Source organism: Podarcis cretensis, assembly GCF_951804945.1.
Source record: "Podarcis cretensis genome assembly, chromosome: 14".
Lineage (NCBI taxonomy): Eukaryota > Metazoa > Chordata > Lepidosauria > Squamata > Lacertidae > Podarcis > Podarcis cretensis.
Genome location: NC_137183.1, coordinates 44,521,777 through 44,543,049, shown reverse-complemented (window position 1 = coordinate 44,543,049; position 21,273 = coordinate 44,521,777). Strand labels below are relative to the sequence as shown.

The 21,273-nt window shown below is 43.9% G+C and overlaps 1 protein-coding gene across 4 annotated transcripts in view; it reads left to right on the top strand.

The window, feature by feature from the left end:
* The window catches only part of TRRAP (transformation/transcription domain associated protein), a 167,047-nt gene that overhangs the window by 15,193 nt on the left and 130,581 nt on the right, over positions 1–21,273 (top strand). For all 4 annotated transcript variants that reach the window (XM_079953626.1, XM_079953625.1, XM_079953623.1 and 1 more), the window contains exons 14-27: positions 584–818; positions 1,404–1,731; positions 2,801–2,898; positions 3,078–3,272; positions 3,817–4,008; positions 6,452–6,617; positions 6,742–6,998; positions 8,547–8,747; positions 13,335–13,486; positions 15,239–15,438; positions 16,539–16,756; positions 16,861–17,058; positions 18,789–19,049; positions 20,662–20,823. In XM_079953626.1, the coding sequence (XP_079809752.1) occupies positions 584–818; positions 1,404–1,731; positions 2,801–2,898; positions 3,078–3,272; positions 3,817–4,008; positions 6,452–6,617; positions 6,742–6,998; positions 8,547–8,747; positions 13,335–13,486; positions 15,239–15,438; positions 16,539–16,756; positions 16,861–17,058; positions 18,789–19,049; positions 20,662–20,823 (2,863 nt within the window). The remainder of the gene's footprint in view (positions 1–583; positions 819–1,403; positions 1,732–2,800; positions 2,899–3,077; positions 3,273–3,816; positions 4,009–6,451; positions 6,618–6,741; positions 6,999–8,546; positions 8,748–13,334; positions 13,487–15,238; positions 15,439–16,538; positions 16,757–16,860; positions 17,059–18,788; positions 19,050–20,661; positions 20,824–21,273) is intronic.

Below are 21,273 nucleotides of genomic sequence, written 5' to 3'. Positions count from 1 at the left end.
TGAGGTTTTTTTTTAGGATTTTACCCCAGGAAATAAACTACCACAGTTTATTAGGCCCCTGAAACGGACTTTGGACATGCCTGGACTACATCAATGAGGCCAGGAGTGGGGCCTTGCCATCTGGGCAGCCCAGGGCCTCCATGCACACTGCCCAGGCTTGCTCCCTGGAGAGGTCACTTCGGTGCCGCTAGCAGCGGTTTGACTCTATCCCTGGAGGTGTACCCCATTGTCTCTTGAGACAGACAGATGCAAACAACCTCCGCCATCGGAGGCAAGATCCCTCTGAATACTAGTTGCTGAGAATCACATGAGTGGAGAGAGTCGCTCTTGCACTCAGGTCCTGTGTGCATGCTTCTCCTAGGCTGGCCACCTTGAGAACAGGATCCTAGACTGGGTGGCCCATTGGCCTGTTTATTAATTGCAATGGGTCTTCTGTGAGTAGGACTAGCATTGGTTACCACCATTTCACTCCTCATCACTGTGTGTTGGACGTCTACGTTGGCTTCACACATATCGGCTCAACACGTAAACTGGAGATATTACGCTAAAGTAACTAGTTTATTTGTTCTTTGTGTGTTCCCAGGCCCCTTGCATACAGCACTTTAGCGGATCTGGTTCATCATGTCCGACAGCATTTGCCGCTCAACGACCTCTCCCTTGCTGTCCAGTTATTTGCTAAGAATATTGATGACGAATCATTGCCCAGCAGTATCCAGACCATGTCATGCAAACTTCTGCTAAATCTCGTGGACTGCATTCGATCCAAGAGCGAACAGGAAAATGGAAATGGCAGAGACATCCTCATGAGGATGTTGGAGGTACTGTGGCATTTAAAGTAGGGGTGCTGGAATGAAAATAGTCATTAAAATCACATAACTAAATGGAAAAGGTAGATTGACCTACTTGGGACTGGAAGCGCTATTCAACAAAGTTTTACTTGGAGCAGACCCATTGAAATGAATGAATGTTTACGTTAGCTCCATTAATTTTAATGGATCTACTCTGAGTTAAAACCTGAGTTGAAAACCACTCTTGGGCTCATACATTCGCTTCTTCTATTTTGTGCTGCAGTTTTCTCCTCCTGTTTAGGAGGCAAACCACAGGTTGTCATTACACTTGAATGGACAAAACTATGGCTTGCACTTGCCCTTCATACAGGGAATTGCAAACCATAGTTTGAAGCTGCTTTGTAATCCCAGTTTGGAGGACAAGTTCAAAACCATAGTTTGTTTGGCTCTAATGGCAAGCGATGGTTTGCCTTCTAGCAGAGGGAGAGGTGTGTGTGTGTGTGTGTGTGTGAACACCAGTATCATTCCGGCCTCTTTCACTGGTTGTCGGATTTGGTGTTACACCTAGACTCAGATGATGAATCATACTTTGTTGTGACGGTGCTTCTCCTCCAGGTTTTCGTCCTTAAATTCCACACCATTGCCCGCTATCAGCTCTCCGTGATCTTTAAAAAGTGCAAGCCGCAGTCTGAACTTGGGGCAGGAGAAGCCGCTTTGCCCTGCGTGCCGGCTGGAGGAAATGCCGCTCCGGTTCCTGTTCCGTCCCCTGCTCCCACCACTCCCGTGGCCCCTGCCCCGGGGCCTGTCTTTGAGAAGCAAGGGGAGAAGGAGAAGGAAGACAAGCAAACATTCCAAGTCACGGATTGCCGAAGCTTGGTGAAAACCTTGGTCTGCGGTGTCAAGACGATTACCTGGGGTATCACTTCTTGCAAAGCTCCTGGTGGTAAGGCGGCATGATTCAAATTTCACCTGGGCTTTTTTCCTAGGGTGGTGCAACTTTTTTTTTTTTAAAGCAATTAATTATACGGGTTTTAGTTATCCATTTATTTAAAATATGCATATGAGTGTATCAATGGCTGGAGACCTCAAGAGAGGAGAGTGTTCCTGTGCTTGGGTGGTGGTTGCAGGTTTTCCTGTAGGCATTAGGGTGGCCACTGTGAGACTAAGATGCTGGACTAGATGGGACACTGACCTAATCTAGCAGGACTCTTCTTACGTTCTGGGTTATTATTTCTGAAACAAGAAACACACATTGCGCTTTGGTGATGCATGCATGTGCTGTAGGTGAAATTCCTCCTCTAAGGTGATGTGGGAGAAGGGAGAATTGGCTAAGATTCTGTTTGCTGTCTGCAGTTTTTATTGCATTAGCCTTTCTTTGTGTACTGATGAAAGGTGTGAGAGATGTGTGCTGCCAAAGCCGGCATAGATAAAACTCCAGGCTCGCTGCCAGTTACAATCTCTTTGATTTATTTACAAACTTCAAAAGAACGTTTCCAGAGCTTCAAAGCAATGTCCGACCCTGTCGGCAAAGATGCCTCGTCTGGTTTCTTTTTACGTTTTCTTGCCCAACATTCAAGTCGGCGGAAACCCCGCCTCTGATTTCCTCTGTTCAAAGAATAACTAGTTCCAGGCTCAGCCTCCCCCCTCCCTGCCTCCTCTTCGCTGTCAGACGACAGACTACTAATTATCTCTTTCGGCTCTCTATAAGTGCTGGTCTCTTCCCTTAGCTCTTTCGCCGTTTGCCTCTCCCTGACAAAAGGCCCCCAAAGCTGTGAACAGCGTATTAATACAGAAATACAAGCACCCATTTTAAAATTAATCATATGCATATTTAAATGTGATGTCTGATTAATTGGGGGTACCTTTTAGATTCAAAGTTTTGAAGCAGATTAAACTGTGGGATCGATTAATTGTTGTGAGCAGCTCTAGTTTTTCCCATTTTGTTGCACAGGTGCACACTTTTTAGTAGTAAAAAGTAATTTCTCTTTCAATTCCTTTTCTTCTTTTTTCAGAAGCTCAGTTCATTCCCAATAAGCAGCTGCAACCTAAAGAGACACAGATATACATCAAGCTGGTCAAATATGCAATGCAAGCTTTGGATATTTATCAGGCACGTATCCTAGCTGTTGTTTAATTGCTTTGTAATTTTAATCTCCGTGGCTTATTTCAAATCATTTTTAAATTTGCGGCTTTTCAATTGCTTTGGATGTTTTGGGACGGAAATCCAGTACAAATGGTAGTGGGGATGCATGTTGACTTGAATCCTGTCTTGTCTCTCCATTGCAAAAGGTTCAAATAGCTGGAAATGGGCAGACGTACATCCGAGTTGCAAATTGCCAGACGGTCAGGATGAAAGAGGAGAAGGAGGTCCTAGAGCATTTTGCCGGCGTCTTCACAATGATGAATGCTCTGACTTTTAAAGAAATCTTCCAGACGACAGTTCCGTACATGGTTGAAAGAATCTCTAAGAACTATGCTCTTCAGGTAGTATGTTTTGTGTACTTGATAGTAGTGTGAGCCCTGACGAAAACTTTCTGTTGAGCTTGGAAGATGACTTTGTTAACATGCCACTGTGTTGTCATTCTATCGCCTTTACGGCTGATCCAGCCTTTGCCAACCTGGTGCTCTCCAAATGTTTTGGACTTCAGTTCCCATCAGCCCCAGCCAGCATGGCTGGGCTTGTTGGGGCTGATGGGAATTGTAGTCCAAATCATCTGGAGGGCAGCAGCTTGGCAAAGGCTGGGTTAAGCAATAAACAACACTAAATTGAACTGACAATAGCTCTTGTCCTCATTGGAAATGGACAGTGGTTTGGAGGAGCTGTTATTTGATGCATAGTTTGCTACTCTTGTTTCCTTCTTGTGGAATCAAATGGGATGTCAGTGAAATGAAATCTGTAAAAAGACAAGCGACTTGAAAACAATTTGAAATCAACTCAGTGACCGATAACGTTAAGCAAATGTTTTTTTGAAAAAATAAATCATTGCCAGTGGTTATTCCTAATTGTTTCATTCTCTCCTTTTGACAGATTGTTGCCAATTCTTTTTTGGCCAACCCAACTACCTCAGCTCTGTTTGCCACAATCCTGGTGGAGTATCTTTTGGATCGGTTGCCTGAGATGGGCTCCAATGTGGAGCTCTCCAACCTGTATCTCAAACTTTTCAAGTTAGTCTTTGGCTCCGTTTCACTTTTTGCGGCGGAAAACGAACAGATGCTTAAGGTAAATGTTGCGAACAGGTAAAAATGGTGCGTTCTCTTAATGCACCCAGGGTTGGCTTCTGAAATGTACACACACACACACACATATATATTTAGAGAGGGGGGGGGGTAGTTCCCAATAGATTCTGAGCTTTAGGCTGCAAGCCCTATACACTTACCTTGTAAGTCCTGCTGAATTCGGTGGGACGTATTTCTGAGTGGATTTGTGTAGGATTGCATTGTAAAGGAGGTGCACTCTCTGTAAAACATGACATCTTAAGATTGCCATGGTGGCTTCTTTGTGCATTCAAGGCTGCTTTCATTCAGGCATCAGGCTATACAGCAAACCTCTTTTGAAACAGAGGGCAGTTCTGAAAGCAGTTTTGATTTCAGTTTCATTGTTTTAGCAATTGTCTAACATACAGCGTAGCACAAAGTGATGGCCACGTGCCAGCCAGTTGCTGCTTTAAAAAGATTTTTTAAAAAATACATCTCTGTAACCCAGTTTACGTCATGATAATGAGAAAACACTGCCTGAGAGTTCTCTAAAGCCACTGTCTAGGCTCTCGATGTTACTGTTAGTAGATTTTATATACAGTCAAACCTCTTCTTATGTTTGCCTCCGCTTGCATCCATTTCGCCCAACGTCTGCGGCAAACCTGGAACTAACCAGCGGATTTGCTGCTGGTTGCGCATGCGCTGGAGCGGTGATCGCTGCCTGTGCACAACGGCGCCTCTTCCAGCGACCTGTTTCAACCTCCGGACAGACTCCGGAACGGATTATGGTCGCAGATAGAGGCTCCACTGTATACATATGTATGTGAATTAAGGGGTAAACCAATTAAAAGCAGTTTGTGACATAAGATAGGAAAGTTTGTTATTCAAAGTGGGGGGAATAGAATTCATCCAGACTTACATTTGGATGAATGTAAGTTGTTATTCGGTTCCTGAGCAATGTTTACAAAGCTGCTTTGCTTCCGATGAGAGTTTATTGGCACTGTTCATTCCTTATTGGACTTTGACGGCTTGCTGTTTTAAATACAGAGTGCACTATTTTGTTCCTCTGCCAGGACGTCTTGATTATTCGTGGATTAATAATTGAACTCAAGCACTTCCTGTCTTGTAAAGGAGCCCCAAATGTGTAAGGCATCCTGCCTCTGATGCATTGTGTTCCCTTATTCTGCTGCCAGAACCAAGGTCACTTTCATTTTATAAACGGCAAATCCAATTTAAATGGTGTGATATACTGCCGTCGCCACTCCATGCCTGTTAAATTATTTGATTCTCAAGAATTGATGGTGTGGCCTTGAGTAGACAATTTAATTTGAGTGATGAAAGCTATTCGCAGCAATTGTGTAGCAAGGTCTAGGGCCTTTAGATGTTAATAAAACCCATAATTATTTCAGAGTTTGTACCTGGGCCGAGTCTTGTCGATCTGTCTTCTTCTTTTTTTTGTAATAGCGTGCACAAGGCTTTTAATTTCTTCTGTATTTCTAAGGATGCATTAATCCAAATTGTACTGTGCTAATCATGTTGGTCCCTTTGTGCATTGTGTGTTCACTTGGTGCAGTTCTGTGTGAGAGAATAAGGAAATAGGATGACAAATGGTACGGCATGCTTCAGAAACTGGGGCAGAGCTCATTGGCTCAGTCCAATGATCCCCAGGACTTGGATTTTTTGGCTTCCCCTTCCTTTTATAATAAGCAGATCTCCACTTTATTTATTTAACAATCATACACCTTCTGGAAGTAGTAACAGCTCTCCTCCACTGCTTGTCCCCTAGTGAGTAGCATTCAGTGGCACTCTTGCCTCTGGTTCCATGTAGTCATGGATAGCCTTATCTGCCTCCATGGATGCATCATTTGGTACCTTTTTATAGTTGGCCTTCCTTTCATGATAGAATTTTAAGCCATGTCCCTACAGTTCGTAGGCTAGAATTTTAAGCCATGTCCCTACAGTTCGTAGGCTGTCTTCCATCCAGACACAGACCAAACACAAACTCGCTTGCTTTCAGCCAGGTTACTTTGCAAGCTTTCAACAGAACTCTTCTTCACATTGGATATTAAGTAAAAAACAAAAGTGGAGGGAGAAAATACCCAAAATCTGCTCACTTGATTTCCCAGAGTGCCATGGTGATGTGCGGGTATGCTTCCTGTTGCTTGCAGGAGAATGAAATGTCCTGGTTATTTATTTACTTTAACTTCCTTAAGCTTGGTAATTCACCCACCATAGAATAATAGAGTTTGGAGGGATCCTGAGGGTTATTTCATCCAACTCCCCTACTAAGCAACCTCTGCCATCCAACATCTTAAAAACCTCAAATGAAGGATGTTTCCAGTGACCCAGGAAAGAGCCTTCGTTCCTGGGAATTTTTTTGCTGATTTCTTGTTAAAAAAACTGACAGTGTGAGTGCACCTTAAGAAAAACCTGTATTCTGTTTTTTGATTCTTTAATTTTTTTTGCAGCCACACCTCCACAAGATTGTGAACAGCTCCATGGAACTTGCACAGACAGCCAAGGAGCCCTACAACTATTTCTTGTTGCTCAGAGCTCTCTTCCGATCAATTGGAGGAGGGAGCCACGATCTCCTGTATCAGGAATTTTTGCCCTTGCTACCAAACCTACTGCAAGGTCAGAGCAGATGCCAGCCGGGGGCGGGGGGGGGGGGCGGGGAGGAGATATACATCGCCTTTTAATGTCCATGATTGTTGGTAGCAAATCTGGGATGTTATTGATGCCAGCTGTCACATTTCAGGACTTAACATGCTGCAGAGCGGCCTGCATAAGCAACACATGAAGGATCTGTTTGTAGAGCTCTGCCTCACTGTGCCAGTCCGGCTGAGCTCCCTCCTTCCTTATTTGCCAATGTTGATGGATCCCTTGGTGTCTGCCCTGAATGGATCCCAGACGCTGGTCAGCCAGGGGCTGCGGACTTTGGAGTTGTGTGTGGATAACCTACAGCCAGACTTCCTGTATGATCACATCCAACCTGTGCGGGCCGAGCTTATGCAGGTAAAGATGCAGTTATCAGAAGGGACCTTTAGAGGTCAGTGTTTGCTCAATTATCTGGGCTGCTTTGCTTTAGCCATGGCCATCTCTTTGACGTTGATAGAACGCTGGAAGAAACTTTCCTATTAAATGGGGTCCTCCTTTCAACTTTTGCTTTATGTAATAGTAAAATGGCCGGTTAATGCAGGTATGTGTAAAATATAAGGGTTTTAATTCATCTCTTTGGCTAGCTGTGCTACTTTGTGAGGTCCTGAACCTACTGTGATACAGTCTAACCTCAGTTCCCGAACGCCTCTGTTTTGGAACATTTTGGCTTCCGAAAGCCCGGAAGTAAATGTTCTGGTTTTCTAATGTTTTTCGGAAGCCAGACATCTGAGAAGGCTTCCGCTAGAGTGCAGGAGGCTCTTGCAGCTAATCGGAAGCCGCATATCAGTTGTTGAACATTTCGGAAGCCAAACAGGCTTCTGGAATGGATTACGTTCCACAACCGAGGTTTGACTATATTGAACTATGTCTTTGAGGTGATTTGTGGGGAGTTTCACTTGTATTTTGAACTTTTCAAAGGCTTTCTGCACATTTTTTCTCTTACTGTTTGTTGCTAAGTTCTGCCCCCCCCCTTCCTTCAAAGAATGAAAATGTAGGTTGTTGAACCCTAGAAAAATGTTAACATGAAATACTAATATTTTTCTTTTGGCCAAGGGGGGAGACTAGAGAAAATCTTGAATTGTTTAGTCATGTTGATGTATAACAGGGATTATCTTTCTCTGTTTTTGTGTGTCTTCCCTCACTTTGCTGTGAAACGGATTTGAAAATGTTCATGTTTATTTTTATTTGTTTTAATTGGGACCATAAGAAGCTGCCTTGGGAAGTTTTAATTGGGACCATAAGAAGTCAGATTGTTGGTCCATTGAGCTCAGTATTCTCCACTCTGACTAGCCATAGATCTCCAGGGTTAAAGACATGTGATACTCCCAGCCCAGCCTGGAAATATTGAGAATTGAACCCTTTTTGCATGCAGAGCAGATGCTCTGCCACTCAGCTGTGGCTCTTCCCCAAATTAATTAACAGTTAATTTAAAATATTTTTGTACTTTTGAGCAAATCTGAGTCCAGGGTGGCTTACAAAACATGTACACATCACAATTTTCCATAGTTCAAGGTGGCTTACAACATGAAAAAGATTTATAATTGCAACGTAATGAAAGTAATCAGAAGCAATGAATAAAGCATGAAAAAGATACACAACCAAATTGAACAATTTCCACACAAAGTGTAAACTAAAGATACAAAGAATTAATAACAGAAACAGACCTGCTCCCGGTCACCACCACGAAGCCCCCTAAACAATATCCCAACTCTAGAGTCTGTTCAGCAGACTCAGCTTTTGCAGCTGATTCAGCCAGCCCCCCCGGGCAGGTGGGGAAAGACCTGCATGGCAGGGAGTAGGTCTTCCAGGATTCACTGTCAAAATTAAAAAAGTACAGCATATGGCATTTTTTTGAACCATCATTGTTCTGAACTACACATGGATGTTTTAAAACTTTTTTCCAAGGCTTTGTGGCGGACACTGCGCAATCCAGCAGAGAACATTTCCCACGTTGCTTATCGTGTGCTTGGCAAGTTTGGTGGAAGCAACAGAAAAATGCTGAAGGAGTCTCAGAAGTTGCAGTATGTCGTGACGGAGATTCAAGGCCCCAGTATTACGGCGGAGTTCTCCGACTGCAAAGCATCGATCCAGCTCCCAATGGAGAAGGTAAGATTTAATATTTATGTCAGTAGCAAAATAATTTCCTTTCCACAAATATTCTAGAAGGGCTTCTGCTGTAGCCTTTTCCAAATTGGTGCTTTCCCAATGTTTTCTGATTGCAATTCCTATCATCCCTGACCTTTGCCCTGCTGGGAGCAGTATTCCAAAGCATCAGGAAGGCTCCATCTTGAGGAAGTCTGTTCCATCGGCTGCCAACAACAGACTACTTATGCTAGAGAAATTCCTTAAGATCCTGTTGATGCCTGTTGCAACCTTTGTGAAACATGAAGGTGTTAATTGGAGCTTGCTTCTTAGAAAGTATGTTTAGGATTGTTGTATTAAGTCTGTGTGGGCTGCATGATGATTCCATTATACTTGAGACCCATCTAAAATCCATTGTTGCACAGGTGTGGAGCTTATGTCTGTAGCTCGATCTCTTTCTGCCATCATAGTGAAAATGTGATGGGATGATGAGCTGCTTGTGCGTAAAAGCTTAGTCCCTCAGGGTTTGCTCAGCTTAGCAAAACTCTGTCTTTAGCGGAGCCCTTAAGCATGGCTCCCTCAGTCGCTGGCAGAATCCGACAGTGGGCGTTTGCGGAATCTCTTCCAACATAAAAGCACCTTAACGGAAACGCGTCTTCTGGACTCTCGGCGTGACAGTTTCCGGCGAGGTGTGGGTGTCCCTATAGGAGGTCCTGAAACCTCCTTACTGTTTTCGCTGGAAGTGTCCCAGAGCCCTTCTTCCGACTCCCTTTCCCTCGGAGCTCCTTCTCTCCCCCTGCTGGTTCCTTCCTCTGCTGTTAAGTCTCTCCTAACCTCCTTGAGCCCTTCCACCACCTGCTCTGATGGCAGTTCCCTGACAGAAAACTTGGTTCACAAATGATCAGCTCAGAAGGGCATTGTCAGATCTCATAATGGTGGTAAGAGGAGAATCCTGCTGTGGCCCATAAAATTTCGGAGTCTTTATTTAGGACATAGTAGACTAAGGCAAACAATTTCGTGTTTGTGTATGTAGTGCTAGTTGTTAAATACTTGCATGGTTTGAGCTTTCTTGCAAATTAATCCAACAGAACCTGCCACTTACATGATGGCTATATTTTAGTTTGCATATTTTTGTTGTTGGGCTCACATCCCAGCTGTGAACTCTTGAATCACTTAACAGCATTTGGCAGGTCACAATGTCTAAGCTTTGATCCAATTTGGCCTCTTCTCTTCCTCGCCATTAATGCTTTTTATAAATAGGACTAATTATCCTGTTGCGCCAAGACAGGATATTTTCACCTCATTGTTGCCAGACAGTAAGTGAAACCTTTCTGGCTAAATTTCTCTCCCCCTTAGCATAACATCACTGCAGTTCTGAATTCAACTACACCATTATTTTACTTTGAATATAGACTAGAAATCTGTCTTTGCATAGACAGCCATAAAACGAAAAGTGCTGTAGATATGCCCATACTAAATAAAATTCCTGCCAGCTTTTTCGGGTTGAGTAGGAAGCAATGTCTGTTTACACTATGCATTCACAGAGCTGGGAGTAAAAACAGTTGATCTCTCAAGAATTGGAATGAAGTGCCAACAGAAGAAATCCATCTTTCGTGTTAGCCTTGTATAGTGAGAGAAGTTCCACCTCAGTGGTCTGTGGAAAACTCATTGTTTTTTATATTGAAAACTTGAGAAAGGTTGTGTAGGAGAGGCAAGCGACCAGTTTCATTCATGACTGGAAATACTATTTCCCCCTGCAAACAAGAGTGGCTCTGTTGTTGGGGGGGGGGGTTGAGTCCTTAGCATTTAAAGGTCACTTTTATCTACATAATTTTATCTCCAGCATTTAAGCATGGATGATTGGATTTCCTTTCACAATCAGTTAGGCAATGAAATTTCTTATTTCATGGCTCTCAGATGAATTTTTCAGCTGGATTACATTTGATCAATGTCCTATTCTGGGCGCCTGCTTGCTTCATCTTGGAGCAAAAACATACTTGTGTGTGCATGTGTATTAAATCAGAGAGTAAGTCGAGATGATAACTTTTATTGGGTTGCCTTGGGTCGGCAAAACCATGAGCCCTGGAGCTTCACAGAGTGGTTGCCGTGAAAGGACTCCTATAAATTGTCATTAAGTTGGTCTCAGACTCCAAGATGCCTTTCCTGAGTGCTTTTTTGCTGTCGCGCAAGGTTTTTTGTACTAAAGTTTGATTTTCCTTATGAGATGCTTAAAGCAGCATTTTGCCATTTACAGTGTGTGCAAAGTGCTTGGCTCACTTTCTCTTTAACTCTTCTGAGAAGGCTTGTAAGGAAACCATTTTGGAGAGCAAACCTTTGCCACACTGCAAGGAAGAGTGTGCAGCTGAAGTCGGTGCAGAGCAGGAGGAAGGAGCAAATGTTCCTAAGCTTCTAGATTCCTTTGTGGACCTTCCTTTACCTAAATAGAGAAAACAGCATTGTACGTTTTGTGTGTGTGTCTCAGTGACTTCAGATCTCAGATTTATGTTTATTATTGCTGGATCAGCTCAAAGGTCCTTCCAGGTATTTATGGGACAGACAAAAGAAAGCAGAGCGTGTAGTTAAACTATGAACCTTGCTCTCACAAAGTTGTGCTGTAACCCTGGATGCCTTTAAAAGAGGATTAGACAAATTCATAGATGATAAGGTTATCAGTAGCTACCAGCCTGAGGACCAGGACATTTGCAGGGAAACCAAAATGCTTGTTTACCAAGCTATTGTACTACCAACCTTACTATATGCTTGTGAAACATGGACCACTTATAAACGCCATCTCCAGCTCCTTGAAAGATTCCATCACCGGTGTCTCCGAAAAATTTTACACATCACTTGGGAAGACAGGCGAGCTAATATCAGTGTACTGGAAGAAGTAAAGATCACCAGTGTTGAAGCAATGATTCTTCAACATCAACTTCGTTGGACTGGTCATGTTGTGCAGATGCCTGATGATCGTCTTCCAAAGCAACTACTCTATTCCGAACTTAAAAATGGAAAGCGTAATGCTGGTGGTCAACAAAAGAGGTTCAAAGACTGTCTCAAGGCAAATCTAAAAAAATGTAGTATAAACACTGACAACTGGGAAACACTGGCCTGCGAGTGCTCCAGTTGGAGAACAGCCTTTACCAAAGGTGTCATGGGCTTTGAAGACACTCAAACTCAGGATGCAAGGGAGAAACGTGCTAAGAGGAAGGCACGCTTGGCAAATCCACACCTTTATCAACTCCTGCCCGGAAACCAATGTCCCCACTGTGAAAGGACGTGTGGATCCAGAATTGGCCTCCACGGTCACTTACGGACTCATTGTTAAAACCCTGTTTATGGAAGACAATCTTATTTGGCTAGGAGTGATCGCCAAAGAAGAAGAACCAGCCACCATGTTGATGCTCTTAACTCCACAGTCGGAGGCAGTAATTCTTCTGAATACCAGTTGCTGGAAACCGCAGGATTGGGAAGAGTGATCTTGCGCTCAAGTCTTGCTTAAGGGTTTCCCATCATGCATCTGGTTGGTCACCGTGAGAGCAGGATGCTGGATGGGCCATTGGCCTGCATCAGCAGGGCTTTTGTTACACTCTTAGGCAATCTACACTCAAAGCATGCAATGTTGCTCTGTAGCAGCTGATATTAAAGCCATATACATCTTCTGAACTTGGGAATTCCATTCGCTTATCAAATCTGCTGATAGTCTTCTAATTTGTCCAATCCTCTTTTAAACAAACAAATAAACAAACAAAAAATGCTGAAGAGCGTATGACTGTGACCAACAAGAAATTGATAACGAGAAGAGTTTACAATAAAGTAGACAAAATATCATTACACTTGCAAAATGTACATCCCAGCAAGGCTTACAGCAAGCCCTACAGTACAAAACATACTTCATTATTATATTATAATTATTGGTGCTATTTTTATTATCGTTGTGCCGAAGAAAGCTCTAAGCAGCTGAAACGTCAGCTGCTTAGAACATTCTTCAGTGCAATAATAATTCTTGTGCAGTACGGTTTGTCACTGTGAAATGTATACTTTGCAAGTGTAATTATATTTGTCAGTTGCTTAGAGCACCCTTCAGTAATTTTTGTGCTTTGTGGTTCACTGTAAGCCTTGCAAATGTATTCATTATTTTGTCTATTTTATTGTGAACTCTTCTCATTATCAGTACATTGTAGTTCATAGTGCTGTGCTCCTCACCGTTTTTTGTGGTTGCTGCCTAGAAGGGTGCCCTTGCATGTGACTTTGTAATGTAATCCCCTCTTAAAGATACTGAAGTCAGGGGTTCCCAGACTGTGGTCTGCAGACCCTTCAGAATTCAAATTGTAATACAATAAAATTCAATGTGCAAAACAAAGACGCAATAAAAATACAATTAAAAATAATAAACACTGGCACAGCACGCTATAGTTTCTAGAACTGGCAGGGGGGAAAGAAAAGTCGGTCAGCAATTTTGAAGTGGTCTGGGGGAGAAAATGTTTGGGGACCACTGATGTAAGTCAACGGGCATCACAGAAGCTTGTGCAATTTTTTAGCTAGGCAGCTTCTAAAATGAATCACTTTTTTGTTCTTACGGTTTTCTGAAGCAAATTACTTCCATTGTTTTAGGCCATCGAGACTGCCTTGGACTGCTTGAAGAGTGCGAACACAGAGCCATACTACCGGAGGCAGGCCTGGGAGGTGATCAAATGCTTCTTGGTGGCCATGATGAGCCTGGATGATAACAAGCATGCTTTGTATCAGCTTCTTGCCCATCCGAAGTAAGATTATTTTATGATGGCTTGCAAAATTAAGGTTGGCAGGCTGCGCCTAGTTCTTGAGGGTTGCATTCTGCAGAGGGTCGTCTCTTAAGTGAGTGTTACTCGGAGTAGACCCTTTGAAATTAATGGGCCAACATTAGTCATGCTCATTAATTTTAGTGGGTTCTGAGTTGGAATAACATTGTACACAACCAAACAGGTTTGGTGGTTTGGGTGATTTGTAGTGTAACTGCACAGTGTTGAGAAAGAAGGAAAGAAATAGATGGGGAAAGAGATGACAAACCTGGATGCAGAAAGCACACGGGTTGCTGATCCGACACACTGATCAGGGGGCAATACCTTGGTCCTTTTCAGGTTCATGGCTGGGTGTTGTGTCATGCTTGCTAGAGGGTGGTAAATGGATCCCTGGTACAGTGGTGCCTCGCAAGACGAAAAGAATCCGTTCCGCGAGTCTCTTCGTCTAGCGGTTTTTTCGTCTTGCGAAGCAAGCCCATTGACGGCTTAGCGGATTAGCGCTATTAGCGGCTTTTAGTGGCTTATTGGCTTAGCGGCTTAGTGGATAAGTGGCTTAGCGGCTTAGAAAAAGGGGGGGGGGAAGGAAAAAAAACCCGCAGGAACTCACAAGACATTTTCGTCTTGCGAAGCAAGCCCATAGGAAATTCGTTTTGCGAAGCACCTCCAAAACGGAAAACTCTTTTGTCTAGCGAGTTTTCCGTCTTGCGGGGCACCACTGTATTTAGCTTGAATCACTGTTAAAAGGAAAGAATAGACCCCTAATTCCCTGGAACTGATAACACTTGCCCATGGAGGACTTAAATGGCAGCCAGGGACAGTGAACGTCTTGCAGTACATAGGAACCTATGCCTTGTACTGTCTTCACTGACTGACAGCAGAATTCCAGGGATTCAGGAAGTCTTTTCTCCTAGCCCTACCTGGAGATGCCAGGGAATGAACCTGGGGCCATCTGCATGCGAAACAGATGATCTCCAACTGAACTATGTTACTGAACACTTTTCTTGCATTTTAGAACATTCAGATTGCTTCATATGCATTATTAGTTCAGTATTCCTTACAACAGCCTTATGGAAAGCTCAACAGCACTGTCCCGTTATTATTATAAATAAGGGACTGAGGCTGAGATATATTCCTTTGCCCAAGGCCATTTGCTGAGTTTGTGGTGGAGGCAAGATTTGGATGGGGGATTTCCTGGTTCAAAGCTCATTCTGTTAGGCACAGATAGCTTGCGCTGTTAGTAAACAGATTGATGTTTTTTATTGCAAAACTTGAGTTACTCAGGGAATTACAGTTCCTATTTAAAACCAGTTTCAGGCATTTAGATGATGCAGTAGACACTTTGATAGTAAATCCTCAGGATGAAATTAGCCTATCATGTAAGCTTGGTGCTCCTGTTAACCCTTTTGAGCTCTGGGTAAGTGAACACAAACTCTCTTGGCTGTATCCATACCCGTTGGTTGAAAGCCTTGACATGTTTGCCATGGTTTTGAGAATCAGATTCAGATGGCTAGCATCAGCTATGGCCTGATCCTGATCCTAAGCTACACTTCTCCTGATGCTGAGCTACAGTTCTACGATTCCACGATTCTATGAGCTGCATTTCCTCAGTGCGACCTTGTGGCACAGAACACATCAGATGTGGTTTCAGATGAGCTTCTCATCCCTCGATCAGAACAAAATGTTCTCTCTCAGTTAAAGTAAATCTGTAAAATTGTTAATTTGTTTTGCTTTTTGCAGCTTTACTGAGAAGTCGATTCCCAGCGTAATCATTTCCCATCGGTACAAAGCCCAGGACACACCTGCCCGTAAGACGTTTGAGCAGGCGTTGACAGGGGCGTTCATGTCGGCGGTGATCAAAGACTTGCGTCCCAGCGCTCTTCCATTTGTAGCCAGCTTAATTCGGCATTACACGATGGTGGCAGTTGCCCAGCAGTGCGGTAAGTAAATGTTGGGCCAGCCATCACCAACTTGGTGCCCTTCAGATGTTGGTGGACTATAGTTCCCATCAGCCCTAGCCAGAACAACTTCTGGAGGGCAGCAGGTTGGTGACTCTTTATCAAGAAGACAGGAGTAAAAGCACCTCAGTTTTGTTTTCAGGCGAAGATATTCTTTTTCAGGTCATTGTGCACGTTGTTGATACCTGGTTTTAATTAGTTTCTGTGAATGGTGCCATTCACACTTTTGTATGCTGCCTGAAATTGTCATGATAAATGGCAGTTAAGAGGAATACAGTGGTACCTCCCGTTCCAAACAGGATCCGTTCTGGAGGCCTGGCCGTTTCCCGAAAACTTTGTAACCAGAGGTGCCCTTCTGCGAACGCACGGGGAGCAATTGAGCGCTTCTCCGCATTTGCGGAGCACCTTTGAGCGTGTCTGTGCATGCGTGCGGCACACAGAGCACTTCTGCACATGCGCGCGTGGCGAAAACCGGAAGTATACACTTTTGGGTTTGCCGTGGCCGTAACCCAAAGATTCTGTAACCTGGAGGTTACACAACACAAAGTATCACTGTACATAATTTTTTGGGTGAGTGGGGAGGTCTATGACCGTAACAGTTTATGATATTTAGGTATGGTGTGGAGGAAGGAGATGGAGCGGACTCCTTCCCTGCATCTTTGCCATCAAAGAACTTGGGCTCACCCAATGAAACTGACTGCAGATTTGGGATGGGCAAGAAAAAGGGCTTCTTTGCATCATGTGGGATTGATTTGTGGAATCCACTGCCACAAGATATGCCAATGGCATCAATGGCTTTAAAAGGTATTTACCCAGCCTGGCAACAACTCTTGGCCACAATGGCTAAGTTGGGCCTCCATGGTCATATGCAGTATACCTCTGGGCAGCAGTCGCCAATGCCTTCACTCATTCCTTGTGGGCTTCCTGGAAGCATTTGGTTATACCCATGGTCCGGGGAGATCAGGACACTGAACCAGGTGGACCTTTGTTCTGACCCAGCAGGGCTGCTCTTTCCTTCTCATCTAATTGAAGCCTCCTTGTTTTCTGCTTCCTCCTCTTCCCCGCCTTACTATAAATCCCAGGTCCATTCTTGCTTCAGTGTTACCAGGTTGGAAGCCAGCCCAGCACGGCCATGTTCCACAGTGAAGAAAACGGATCCAAAGGCATGGATCCCTTGGTGCTTATCGATGCCATCGCCATCTGCATGGCGTACGAGGAGAAAGAGCTCTGCAAAATTGGAGAGGTGGCGCTAGCCGTGATATTTGATGTTGCCAGCATCATCCTGGGATCGAAGGAAAGGGTAACGAAGCTCACTTCCAACTTTGCAGATGCGATCTTGCTTTGAACAACCCAGCCCGTTGCTGACTGATGCACATTTGCTTGGTTCTTTCCTTAACCCTCTAGGCTTGCCAGCTTCCCTTATTCTCCTACATCGTGGAGCGGCTGTGCGCTTGTTGCTATGAACAAGCCTGGTACGCGAAGCTCGGGGGAGTGGTGTCCATCAAATTTCTCATGGAGCGGCTGCCTCTCATTTGGGTTCTCCAGAATCAACAGACTTTCCTCAAGGCGCTGCTGTTCGTCATGATGGACCTAACAGGAGAGGTATTTAAGACTCATATCAATTATAGGAAGCTGCTTGGACCAATGGTTGGTCCATCTAGTTCACTATTGCCTGCATTGACTGGTAGTAGCTCTCCATAGTATCTTTTCCCGGTGTACTTCCCGGTGGTGCTGGGGGTTGAGCCCTGGACCTTCAGCATGTGGCGCTCTATGACTGAGTTTTGGTCCCTGTCCAGACAGCTTATCGCCTGCTTTTTTTCACCATTGCATTGAGCTTCTGTAATGATACTGCTCACTGAAAACTGGTGGAGAACTTGGAGGTTCTTACATAGATGCTTAATAGTTGTATGATTTTTATCATGAAGGACATAGATTCATCTGGCTCGTTCTCAGTAGGCATTCACCGTGAGTGAAGTCAGCATCATTCCTGTTTCACAGATGTGTTGTTGGGCCTGAGATTGCTTGACCAGCACTATGCAGGGATGTGATAGTGGCCCCCGTTTAACCACAGTTAAGATATCAGACACGGGCACTTTCTTCTGTCTTGGGATCACATTTCTGTCTCTTACCTTCATCACTGTTAAGGGGTATATTGCATTATTGTTAACCATGATTAAAGGCTAAAAAGGAGTTGAAGTCAGCCTTAACCTGTGCCTTCAAAATCTGGTTAAATGGAAAGGTTGGTCAGCCTTTGTGTCCCTCATCAGGGTTCAAAGAAGGCCAGAGGGAATGGTACTCCTGCGAGGAAAGAGATTTTACGAATCCAGATTAAAACGAGCATTGAATCCGCTGCATGCGGACCTGCCTTTTTCTCTTTCAACTTTGTATGTGTAATTACTATTTTTGGTTGCATGGAAAACTAGGGAAGCATTCAGTTGCTAAATAGCAGTGTTTCAGTGTGACTAAAGGTGGGGAAGAAAAACAGCATGGAATTGGATAAGCAAGACTTTTAAAGGTAACTGAACTTCACTGAGTGAGGTTTTGTCATGTGCTGTTCATCCAGACAGACATTTCCACTTTACTGATGAGGTGTGCTTTGACATCTCACCTTGGAAACATTAAACCACCAATTCATTCTGGCTTTGGAAATGTATCTGTGATAGCACAAGCTGCTATCCTTGGCCCTCTGTCCAGCACCAGTCTGACTCCCCTGCCTGGTGCTACTGCTGCCTGCCTGCCTGCCTGCCTGGCATGGCTGCTTCCTGCTTCTTTTGTCACTGCCTCCTACTTCCTGTGTGTTTATCCAGCAGCAGTGGGCAGTGGTGCTTCTTAGTGGAGCCAGATTGGCGCTTGGCTCCGTTCTGCAGGAGTGGCTGCCATGTTAAGATTTCCCAAGACGTAGTGCAGATGTTGGGTATTGCATCTTGGTGAATTTAACATGGTAGCTGTGACATAGAGCTGAGTACCAGCTTGGCTCCCGTAACAATAGCATCATGGGCACAATCTCCCATCATGATACGATGCCCGCGACAAATAGCAGATGCTGGGCAAACACAACTGCAGGCAGGAGGGGAACTGGGATTAATTGGCTGGTGGCGGCAGCAAACAGCTGTGCTGCACTGTGGCTCTGATAGTGTCAGGGATAGTGGTCCTGATGGCGATGGGCCCTTTGAGAAAGTGGGTGACCACACTAGCCCTCTGTGTAAAGTTTCCAATCCACGTTCAAGCAGGAATGTTCTTGCAAGCTGGTCACTTCACTGTTGAATTTGGTACTCCAGTGCTGCTCATTAGTTTGCGTTGGCAACACACTGTCACTTCTGCAACCTGCATAGGTTTCGAACGGAGCAGTTGCTATGGCCAAAACCACCCTGGAACAGCTCCTGATCAGGTGCGCAACTCCTCTGAAAGATGAAGAGAAAACAGAAGACATCCTCTCAGCCCAGGAAAAGTCTTTCCATCACGTGACCCATGACCTGGTGCGAGAGGTGACCTCTCCAAACTCCACTGTAAGGAAGCAAGCGATGCACTCCTTGCAGGTGCTTGCCCAAGTCACGGGGAAAAGCGTCACTGTGATCATGGAGCCGCATAAAGAGGTGAGGCAGCCTGTTAACGTTTTATTGTCTGTGACCTGATTGACACATGCAGCAGGCTGAGATAGCAGTGTGAACTGTACCACTGCAATCTGCTGGTGAGGAGTCACATTTCACAACGCTTCTTTATTGGGAAAAAAAAGCTCTCTGGAAATAGAAAACTAGCACATTTATAATTTGTAAATAGTAAATCATCACCACCAGAATGGGGGCGGGGATTGGCTTGGCTAGAATCTGTCTCTTGGATGTTCTTGGTGTTTTGCTTTCAGGGACTTTTCACAAGAGAGAGCATTCAAACATGAAATCCCCATGTTGCAGCTTTAAGGGTTGCACTCTACTCTACCAGTTCAGAATGCTGCTGCCTCAGTCTGCTGTATTTTATTAAATATATTTATTTTTTAACATTTACACACCACCTTTTCCTCCAAAGAACTCATTTTATCCTTTTAACAATCCTGGGAGGATTGTTGGGCTGAGAGGCTGTAATCGTTTCACATCACAGGTTGTACATATGCAATGTTAAAGCCCTTTCATTACTGATCCTGTATTAATCTGTGTGATAACTCCCTGGAAAAGGTGATACGAGAAGTGCAGCTGGGTAAGCATAGCTCTTGAGTTCCTCAGCAAGCCCTTGGCTGAGTCATGTTTTGCATTCAGGTCTCCCGAGTCCCATCTCCTTGGCCATGCTTGCCCATGAACTAAATATTATCCATTGGGTGCTTATCCGAGCCTTCCTTGAATGAGCATTTGGCAGCACACATCATTTTTCCTTCCATATTTTATCCTTGCAACAACCTTGTGTGATAAGTAGGTTGAGAAATACTGATTAGCTCGATATTTCCAGTTGAGCTCGATGTTTTAAATGGTTTTTAGATGTTTGTATTAGGTTTTATTTTTACTTGTATTCTTTATATTCACTGATGTGTTTGCTGCCCTAGGTGCCCTTGGAAGGAAGAGGGATATAAATGTCCTAAGTCTCTAGGGGCTTGAATGGCTCATCCACGGGCACCTCTGAATGTTGTTGGTCTCAAACTCCTATCCGTCCCAGCCAGCATTGTTGGGGATGATGGAAGTTGTTAGTGAAACATCTGTTAGTCAAGCATCTGGAGGTGTACAGGTTCTCTAGCCCTGCTCTAAGCACTCTGGCTAATTTTATTTTCTTGAGATTTACATGGAATTTCTCTTTGCACTGCACATTCTGGGAATCCTCCCATGCGATTACTTTTCAGGCCTTGTTTTTCTTTGGACCAGTGTTCCATTCTGCATATCCACTTTGCTATATCCACTTTTGTGCTGTGTCTGATGATCTTGTGATAACAGGGATTTTGAAAGATTAAAATACTATGATTAGTGCACAAAGGATTAGTCATAATTTTGACCTTGTATGCCATGGAGGCAGCACAGAGGGTTATTTAATGATAGCAACTAGTGAAGGACTTTGGGGGTTTAATTGTGGATGGTTGTATTGAGGGAGTGATGTTTACTGTGTGTCCTGAATTTGGGTTTGATAATCCTGCATATAAGAAGAGTCTGCGATGATTGAGGGAAAGAGAAAGGTGGCGTTTAGACTACACAAACCAAGACCCCTTTTCTGATGCTCTCTGCTATTTTCTAGGTCCTCCAAGACATGGTTCCTCCGAAAAAGCACTTACTTAGGCATCAACCTGCAAATGCCCAGATTGGTTTGATGGAGGGGAACACATTCTGCACCACACTTCAACCCAGACTTTTCACCATGGATCTAAATGTTGTAGAACACAAAGTGTTCTATACAGAGGTACTTCCCTTTGGTCTTTATGTTCACAGATTTTAAAACTAGTCTCCATGGGTTTATCCACGATGCAGTTTTGGGCTACCACCCTATGTATATACACTTGAGAGTAGCAGGATTATTTTTTGGGGGGGAACCATAGTTTTTAAACAGTGCAAAACTGATACAAGTGAGAAGTGTAAGTATGCTTAGTAAATCTGTCATTCACCAGCTGTAATTAATTAATGTTACTATAGTTAGACATTCATAATGTGCCCTTGCCAGAATGCCTTGGCTTTTCTTCCTGATGCCGCTATACTTGTTTATTTTGCAAAGTTTAAGTTGGGTTTTTTTAAAAAAATCCTTTACAATAACCTCTTGTAAGGTGAAATGCATTTTTTAATGGGCAGACATTGTATATACCACATAGTTTTAAAAGAATTACGATGAGCAGCTCTGATCTGCTTTTTATGTGGA